This window comes from Manihot esculenta, chromosome 13, assembly GCF_001659605.2.
Source record: "Manihot esculenta cultivar AM560-2 chromosome 13, M.esculenta_v8, whole genome shotgun sequence".
Taxonomy (NCBI): Eukaryota; Viridiplantae; Streptophyta; class Magnoliopsida; order Malpighiales; family Euphorbiaceae; genus Manihot; species Manihot esculenta.
The window spans coordinates 21,879,505-21,889,242 of record NC_035173.2 but is presented as its reverse complement, the minus strand read 5'-3'; the positions used below and the strand labels follow the sequence as shown (position 1 = coordinate 21,889,242).

General features: G+C 32.4%; 1 protein-coding gene across 1 annotated transcript; it reads left to right on the top strand.

Moving 5' to 3' along the window:
- The first annotated feature begins 1,682 nt into the window (after positions 1 to 1,682).
- LOC110629388 (apoptotic chromatin condensation inducer in the nucleus) lies at positions 1,683 to 8,615 on the top strand. Its single transcript, XM_021776333.2, has 7 exons — positions 1,683 to 1,810; positions 1,935 to 2,001; positions 2,089 to 2,160; positions 2,724 to 4,018; positions 7,163 to 7,363; positions 7,460 to 7,611; positions 7,805 to 8,615. The coding sequence occupies exons 4-7, from the start codon at positions 2,755 to 2,757 to the stop codon at positions 8,273 to 8,275; spliced, it is 2,088 nt and encodes a 695-aa protein (XP_021632025.1). The 5' UTR covers positions 1,683 to 1,810; positions 1,935 to 2,001; positions 2,089 to 2,160; positions 2,724 to 2,754; the 3' UTR covers positions 8,276 to 8,615.
- The last annotated feature ends 1,123 nt before the right edge of the window (positions 8,616 to 9,738 follow it).

Here is a 9,738-nt window from a genome sequence, read left to right as displayed (position 1 = left end):
CGGTGAATGGCTAATAAATAAGATCTAATATGATTTAATGTTACAGACACATTCCATATATTAAAGGTTAAATTGGAATATTTGTGATAAAGGAATATTAATTATACTGATAAACCATGCACTGAAAGGTTAAGTCAAATCACTTTTGACATTTTGAATATTTGGATATTTTTGATATATTGCTAGACAATATTCTTGACTTTCAAATTAATTAATTAGTTAATTATATTTGTTGCTAATATATTTTGAATCTAATGGGTCACATATAAAGAATTATACGAGAAAATAAAAAAAGAATCTAAATTAAATAGAACTTAATTGCATATAAATTGATGTTATGATAAAATTGTAATTTGAAAAAAATATCATTTTGATATGATTAATTAAATAGGGACTTAATTAAAATTGTTTAAAGTTTATATGGCCAGTTTATTAAAATTCTAGATCATAGTTATAATTTATTTATTTAATTAGTTAAATAAATAAATGAATATTATTATATTAAAATCCTAAAATTTGAGTATAAAAGGACATCCTATGAAAGTTTGTGGTCTTTTAAGAGAGATTTTTAAAGAGTCTCTAAAATTTGTAGGAAAGACATAGAGTTAACACTTAAAATATTTCCTCTTCTTAAATTCTTAGAACAGTTCTAAGATTTTTTCAATCGTCATTCTGTGTGGATATTGTTAGAGACTAGACACTTGAACCGTTTATGGTTTGCAACAATCCAATCGAAATGAATGATCTCGTGTTTTTGATGTAAAGAAAATAAAAAATATTTGTTTTCTTTAATATTATTGTATTTTTCGTTTAAGTGTGATCCATATTGATAATTTTTTTTTTCACAGCATTCAATCCGATTGAAAATCCAATATAATACTTAAAGAAATGGAGACAAGATGAGAATAAAATTTTTGAGAACTGTAGGAGTGAAAATAAAGGGTATAGGACTGGAAATTTATTTTTTCAAATCTATAAAAATATAAGAAAAAAATCAATTTAAAACAGAAAAGGAGAGGTATTTTTGAAATAAAAAAAAATCACTCCCTACTTTAACTAAGTTTTAAAATATTAAACTAACAATGGAAGAATATATAATTTGGACGATTATAAAATATATAAATTTATATATTCGATTTTGAAAATAAAAGAATTATCAGTTAATTGTATTAAAATTGAAGATTAAAATTTAATTTATTTTATTAATAATTTAGTTTATTAAATTAAATTATTACTTTACTTTAATTTTTTTATTTTTTTAGAAAAAATACATAAAAATTCAATATTTCATATAAATATAATAATATTTATTTTCATTTGTTATTATAAAATTTTAATTTATTTTATTTAAAATTTTAAATTATTTTCTAAAAATATTTAAATTTTATAATTTTAAATATAAATTTTTATTAATTATTTATAAAAATATATACAAGTATTATTATGATTTTTTAATTATTTAATTAATAATATATAAATTAAACCTCGATTTTTTGTTTTTATCGGTTTTTAGATGAATTTAACTTTAAAAATTACGAATATAAATATTGAATTTTAAAAATATAAAAATCAATTTATATAATTTGAAGATTAAAGTGTAATTATTTAAAAAGGAAGGGCACAATCGTTATTTCATGGGGGTCAGTATTCAAGACACAGAGCTCAGAGCTTTCTTATTTCTCCGATTCATTTCTCGATAGCACATCCGCTATGCAACAAAAACCCTAAATTTCCTTCTCATTTTTTCTCTCAAAAGGAAAATCCTATTTTGGACAAGAAACGAGGAAAAAAAAAAAAACAGCGGAATCTGGTCCTTTTTTCATTCTCGTATCTCTAGAAGCCTTCTTTCTTTCCCCCCTTGTGCATTTGATTTTCATGTTTTCTTAGCTGTATCTGCTTTTTTTTTTTTCTTTTCTTTGTCGTGTTGTTTTCAGGAATCCGAGTCGCTTCAACAGGCAGATTGTCTGGTCTTTGGTTGTTGGAGCTGTCAATAATTACCGTGTAGCGTGTTTTTCATTGTGGCTCTGTTGTTTTCTTGGTGCTTTTGTTTCTGTAGGTCTAATGGTGGGTTCTGTGTTGTAAAATTAGGGCTTCACACTTATCCCATTTTGTTGTGAGCCTTTGGGTGCTTGCGAGCGGCAATCATAATCAAATAATCCTGTGAGTTATTGCTTAATTTTGTTATAATTTTCCATGCACTTTTTTTTTTTGTGATTTGTCCTTTAGGTGGTGCATTATCAGTAATGTGTGTTACTGAATAATGTTCTTTGTTTTCTCTCTTTCTCTCTTTCTTTCTTTCTTCTTCTTCTTCTTCTTTTTCTAAATTGCTCAATTCCCAAAATGCAACTGACTAAGTGATATTGATATACTTTTGTTTTATCATGTGTTTGAAATTTTTCGTTTTCTAAGGGACCGTGAATGCTAGAATCTTTATGTTGTTGTAATTTTGTTAAAATTATATTTTCCTTCAATATTCCTGCAATACCATGTTTTGCCTCGCAATTTTTGTTTAATTTCATTTTCTGAGATATTAAATTGGTTCCTCAACTAAGTAATAGGTGCTCCCTGGCCTATTAACTTTTAGCAATTTTGGTTTTATTTTTATTTATTTATTTACTTTTGTTGTCCTTTGACATGAAAAGTGGTTCTCCCTTTCAATTGTTGTATATTCTAGTGTGAGATCATTTGTGGCTGATTGCATGTTCAACTTTTATGTTTTATAGAGGATTGTGAAAAAGATTTTTGTTGGAAAGGATGTCATCAAAATACCCAACTATTGACAATCGACCGATAGAACAGTGGAAGGTTACAGAGTTGAAGGAAGAGCTTAAAAGGCGGAAGTTAACAACAAAGGGTTTGAAGGATGATTTAATAAAACGTTTAGGTGAAGCACTTCTCATTGAGGAGGAAAATGTCGCAGAGGATGTGGATACTGATATTGATTTGGTTAAACAGCCTGTTGATGAGACAAAAAATTCAGAGGCAGTTCCAGTTGTTTCTGATGCTGATAAAGTGGACTTGAATGTTATTGATGCAAAGACTGAGAATATGGGTGGTGTTAAGGTTCAGGTTGATATCAATGATGGAGCTGAAGCCACAGATAAAGAACTCAGTGAAGGTAGTGTTCAGGTTGATATCCATGGTGGTAATAATTCTTCTAGGTTTGAAGGGGAGCTCACAGTTCCTGGAGCTACTCTGGGAAGCAGCACTACAGTTTCTGAGAGTGTGGCATCTGATGTAACATTGGGTGGGCAAGATGCACAAAACTCTGAAACACAGAAAGTGAACGGGGATTCTAGTCCCAAGCTGGACAATGAGGATTCCAAGACTCACCTGGACCTTCAGGACTCAAAATCCACGCTGGACAATGAGGATTCAAAGACCCAGCTGGAGAATGAGGGTTTGAGGCCTCCACACGAGGATGTGACGTTTGACTCTTCTGCTCCGAACAACCAGGTATCTGAGGTCAACCCTAACTTAGGGTTTCAAGTAAAATCTGATTCTATTTCTACTGATTGTGTGTCAATTAATGAAAAGATTGAACTAAAGGATAATATAATTACTGATAATGTCAAATTAGAAATAGATGTTGTTAAGCCAGAGATGGTGGAACCATCATCCAATATCAGCGTTCCAGTTGGTGGTGAATCACATCCAATGGATGTTGAGGAGCCGCAAGAGAAGAAGACATCTGTTGAAAAGGAGGATGACAACAATGCTACAAATGCAGATATGTGCAAGAAAAGTGATATGGTAGATATTGGGTACTCGGAAAAATTAAATTTAGACAGAAGTTCTGGTGATGACTCGATGGAGGAAGATGTTGTGGAGAGTAAGCGAATTGATTCAAAGTATAACTCTGATGATGTGGGTGACAAAAGTGAGAAAAGAGAAACACATGTTGTGGTTAAGGAAGATATCGTGGATGTTGTGGGGAACAAGTCTATAGGCCAAAAGGAAATACATGTTGAGAATAAACCTGATCCGGTTGTGCCTGTTGAGAAAAGAAAGCTTAATGGTGAGTTTTGCATTTTGAGCTTTCTCCCCTTCTGCTACATCAATACCCCCTTTTTTGCAAACTTCTTATCATCTTATGCCATATGGTCTACACTTTACTCTTATTCCTTTAACGTGATGTTGTTGTTAGATGTTTTTTTTTTCTCCATTTGGGGACATGAGTTATAGAATTATACTTATGATCTATGTTACTCGGACTCGATACTGGTGTTAGAACTCAGAAATGGGTGCATATCCCTATGTCTGACTTGTCAACTTTCTAAATAGTGAATATGTGGATATGGACCTTACTTGTCAACTTTCTAAATAGTGAATACGTGGATATGGACCTTACTTGTCAACTTTCTAAATAGTGAATACGTGGATATGGACCTTGTCAACTTTCTAAATAGGGAATACGGGGATATGGACCTGACTTGTCAACTTTCTAAATAGAGAATACGGGGATATGGATCTGAGTTCAGATATGGGTGCCCGGATAGTTATATTATACAAAATAAATTAGAGTAAAAAAATATGAAGTTATATAGTAATAATTATAGTCTAAATAGATGTTTAAATACAATCAAATACATCATCTAAAATATAACCAAATAACTATTTTTGTCTAAATATATGATTTTCATCTTGGGAGAAAAGAATGTTATCTTAACTATGTATGAATATGTCACTCAAGTGTCCGAGTGCACGAATATGAAGTGTCGTGTCGACACGGGCACGCCATGTCAAAATGAAGAGTCAGAGTATCAAAGCTTATGATGCAACAGTTATTTATGGCCACATGGCATGCAAATTTTGATAATTTTCCTCATAACTGATATTAGTACATCTGTTGATAATTTTCTGCAGAGGTAGATATCCTAAAGTGAACTGTTGGAGACATTGGGCCATTTTGGCATGCATGCTTTTTTTTGGTTTTGGTGGTTGTCCAAATAATGAAATAATTGTGTATGTGAAAACAAGTTTATTAAACAAGTAAAACAAACTTTTGATGATTACTGGCTATAGAAAGCTGTTTTAGTCATTAAGACATCAAGTAGCCAACTAAAGTGTAATCAATTTTTTTAATAATTATAGGACTAGAATAATCAACAAACAAAAATAGTATGGATGCCAAATGGGCCGTAATGAGTGTTTTTGCGTGGACCTAAAGTGAGAGCAATGCCATGTGGATTTATGTTAGCATTGTTCAGTAATAATGCTTATCCTTTAGGCATTTATTTTACTTTTAGAAAGGAATTAGTCTCTCCATCTCAACAATGGAAATGGATAGTTTGCATGGGGGTGAGGAAAAGCATGTTTTGTCTGAGGCCCTTTATTTTATTTTCTATTTTTCCCCTAAAAAGTATTTTTCTTCATTTTGGAGTCCTGCATTGAGCCTTAATATTACAAATATAGGTTTGAAGTTGTTGATTTTATTAGAAAAAAAAAATTATTCTTGCTCTAGAAACCTGTTGCTGTATTTTCTTCAATTTCTTCCTTTTTTGCATTGCTTTTATTCTGTATTTTGCATTTTGTTTTTCTTACTACATTTATTTGGGAGGGGATTATAATTTTTAGCGACTGAAAATTTGTTACATGGACATTTAAGTTGCATCTTGTTTAAATAGTAATGGTCTGTGAACAGTGAAAGTTTAGTTTACCCAACGGTTTCCTTAGTTTTTTTATTTTTCAAGTGTACGTGTTTTCTTCGTTTTGGAGAATATTCCACATGCAATAGTCTCCTTTATGTGTGGTTTTGTGGAATGTGATTAATGGATTTCCATGCTGTAGTATTGTGCACATGCCACATGCACATACATGTGCAATTGTGATGTATGAAAATTTTCTGTTACCTTTTCTTCTGTTCCTTTTATGTCCCCCCCCCCCCCCCCCCCCCTTCTTACTTTGCTCTCAGACCGAAATGAACGCAAACACATTTACCCCTGAAGCCAAGTTCTATTCCTTTCAGCCCAAGAGAAATTGGACAAGTTGAGCTATTATTCAGTTTCGAATTTCCCATGGCCCACAACTACAGCCTAGAACTGAAAATCATCAGCAGCCTTCGCAGAATCCCCAACCCCCCCCCCCCCATTCCAACCTCTCAAAAAAAAAAAGATTTTCTCCAGAACTGTTCAGTGGCTGCATCCCTTTCTCTCTTGCTCCTTATCTGCTTCCTCGTTATTTGCCCATCCTCCTTGCTCCTCTTTGTCCTCATTGCTATTCTCTCCTTCAGGTGCCATTGCTTTGTTGCTCATTTATTCCCCATGGTGCTACATGCCCAAGAGAATCCAAAATGAAGTGTTTTCAGTTTCCAGGATCCAAATTGTCCAAAAATTCCTTCAGATTTCTACTGTTTATATTGCACCTATATTGAAGGATGCCCAGATTAGTAGATCATCAAATATCCAAGTTTTTTATATTTATGTAATTTCCTGTGTTAAACTGTTAATTTCTTCTGATTTTGTTAATTCTGGTTTTCTTTGCTGGGATTGTGATTGATTATTTGCTAGGCAGAATAGGGTAGTCTTGGGTTCTGATCTAAACTGACATACTGAATTTGATTTGGTTCTTCTACCGTTTTGATTTGGTTCAGTTTCCTTTCATAGGCTTTCGGTTTTTGAAAAACTGACTGATTGGATGCACCTGATTCTAAGTAGGGAGAAACTTTTGCATGTTAGATAAGATTTTAAGGTCCAATATGGTATGCACAAGCATGGATAAGAAACAAGCTTTTGGTGTTGCTAAAATTATTCATGAAACTATCTTTTACATTATTCTATTTCTATGTTAAAAATATAGGTCCTGATATGAATTTGGAAGCATTTAAACTAATGCATATCTTTCTTTTTTCTGATGTAATGCCTTTTATTTATACTTAAAGAGGGTTTGAATAGCTTAAATTACATGCAATGCTTCCTTTTAGTTTTTGTAGTATGGCAATTTTTATTTTACTATAAACTAATTGCATTCATCAATTCTTACCATTTTTATGTGTAATCTATTGTTTGTACAACAAATTTTTTTTTTTGATTGCATGTTTGATCAAGAATTCTCTATTTCATAGCATTGGGAAGTTCTATTTTGAATGTCTATATGTGTATTTGGCGCACTGATATCAACTGGGTTTTTCATGCTCATTTTGCGTCGTGAGTATTATTTGCAGATCAAGATGCTATTGGAAGTGCAGAGCCTGTAAAGAGGCAACGCAGATGGAAATCTGACAGCCTCAAGATGCCTGAATCGCAAAGATCTAGTGTAACACCTACTTCTACACCTAAGGATGCATGTCAGCCAACACTTTCTAGACGCAACTTTTCTCGATCTGACTCAGTTAGCATTGACGATGCACCAAAGGAACGTGTTGGTGAGTTGTGGTTCTTATGGTGTGGGTGTGTGTACAGGTGTATCTGGGAACATTAAAATTGAAGTTTACCAAGTTTTGCTTTTTATTATTTGGCAGTTCCACCATCACAAAGGCCTACAACTAATTCCCTCAGAATTGATAATTTTGTGCGTCCTTTCACCTTGAAAGCTGTCCAAGAACTTCTAGGCAAAACTGGAAAGGTCACCAGTTTCTGGATGGACCAAATCAAAACCCACTGCTATGTTAGTGTAAGGCTTCTCTCTTTCCTTTCCATTGTTTATGGGACTGCAATAGCAATTTTTTAATTGTGGTCTATTTAGTTATGGACGAATCTTTTCCATTAGCAAGCAAGATGCATTTAATTGTATTTGGCATGTGCATGGTTTTTAATCTATGCAGTATAATCTCATGTATATGCGGGAAAATTCTTTGCTGATGCAGTACTCATCCGTTGAAGAAGCTGTAGAGACAAGAAATGCTGTGTATAACCTGCAATGGCCTCCAAATGGTGGGCGTTTTTTAGCAGCCGAGTTTGTTGACCCCAAGGAAGTGAAAATAAAAGTGGAGGCGCCTCAGTCTCCAGCTGCGCGGATCACTCCTGGTGCTACTGCTGCTCCACCTCTGGCACAGCCCTCCCCCCGTCAGCAGGTTTCTAGGCAACAACTTCCACCACCACCTCCCCTTCCACCACCACCACCTCTGTCTAACCCTCCTCTGGCTAAGGAGCAGCTTGTTCATCCACCACCGCCACCACCGCCACCACCACATCCGGAGAAACATGATCCTCCAATTGTTACCCTGGATGACCTCTTTCGGAAAACCAGGGCAACTCCTCGGATATATTATCTTCCATTGTCAGAAGAACAAGTGGCAGCAAAACTTGCAGAACCAGGCAAAAATGCCAGGCAGTAGGGATCAGTATGTTAGATATAAATGGTTAGATAGCATCAGAAATCGAGTCTTTGCAATGCAGGTCTGCGGGTATTGCTTATAGAAGGAATTGTTTCAGCCTTTAATGGATTTGGGTGTTACTGAGATTGCCTTTTTTGGAGGCTTAAGCTTTATTTTAGTGGTAGAGAACATTTTGAGTCGAGAGCTCTATTGATGTACGAGCGGATCCGCCTGCCTTTGATAGTACGTGTTGTCCTGTTGAACGAGTATTCCTTCTACCTGTAGTCGTAACTACCGCTGTTCTACAAGAATTTAATCTTCGCATTGATATTAAAATGGATATGGGGGAATTTATCGTGCAGTTCGTTGATAAATAAAGGTACATCAGTGGTGATAGGAATTACATTTTAATTTGAATTAATAATATTCTATTGTGTGGATGGTTGGGTGGTATTGATAAAAAAAATTCTGTGATCCATTTTTGTCTTAGTTTCTGAAAACTAGACAAACTTCTCATGCCATTTTCTTAGCTTAAGATATAATAAAATTTATTTTTTTCAACTGTTTTTTTTGAAATGGAAATTAGAGAAGAAGAAATAGAATAGATATTTTTTAAATATATTTAAGTACATTTACTGATAAACTGAGTGCGTGCAATATGATAAAATTTATTAAACCGAGTGAGATATGATAAAATTTATTATTCAGGTCATGTTATTAAGATAATAACACAAACAAGGTAACCTCTCAAAATTTATTTTATTAATAAAATAGTTTCTTCACCATAAATTTAAGACAGTTGATTAGGACTAAATGATTATATTTGATGTAATATTATTTTATTAATAAAATAAAATTTAGAAAATAAATTATTTAGTATTAAACAATAAAAAAATAAATGGTAGGTTTTATTAAAATTTAAGAATTACAGTGTGAATTTTTTTTTTTTTTTACACTGAGTTTGTATTTATATTTTTATTTATTTTTTACTTATTAACCATGAGAGATGTCTAATGGATGAGATTAATTACTTAATTACTTGTATTTTTTGATTTGGTCCCATAAAATAAAAATAATTAGTGCGTTAAAACAAAAAAATCGATCAAATCGAATTAATTTAAAAATTTAGTTTGATTTTTTATTTATTTCGGTTCGGTTTTTAATTTCAAAAATTTCAGTTATTTCGGTTCGATTCGGTTTGATCAGAAAAAAATTGAAAAAACTGAATTGAACTGATTAGTGATAATAATACATTATTTTCAATAATACAAAGGGATTAGATCATATTAAAGTTAAAATATTCTAATTAAATTTTAAAATACTAAAAATAAAGTGTAAAAAATAAAAAATTTATTAAAAATTCAAATCGAATTGAATCGAACCGAAATAAATTATAAAAAATAAAAAATTTATTAAAAATTCAAATCGAATTGAATCAAACCGAATCAAATCAGTTTGATTTGATTCGATTTCTAATTAAAATC

Excerpts from the sequence above, each read along its gene's own strand:
- LOC110629388 (XM_021776333.2), top strand. The coding sequence starts at position 2,755 with ATGTCATCAAAATACCCAACTATTGACAATCGACCGATAGAACAGTGG. Across the intron at positions 4,019-7,162 it reads TGAGAAAAGAAAGCTTAATG|ATCAAGATGCTATTGGAAGT; the intron begins GTGAGTTTTGCA and ends TATTATTTGCAG. Across the intron at positions 7,364-7,459 it reads TGCACCAAAGGAACGTGTTG|TTCCACCATCACAAAGGCCT; the intron begins GTGAGTTGTGGT and ends ATTATTTGGCAG.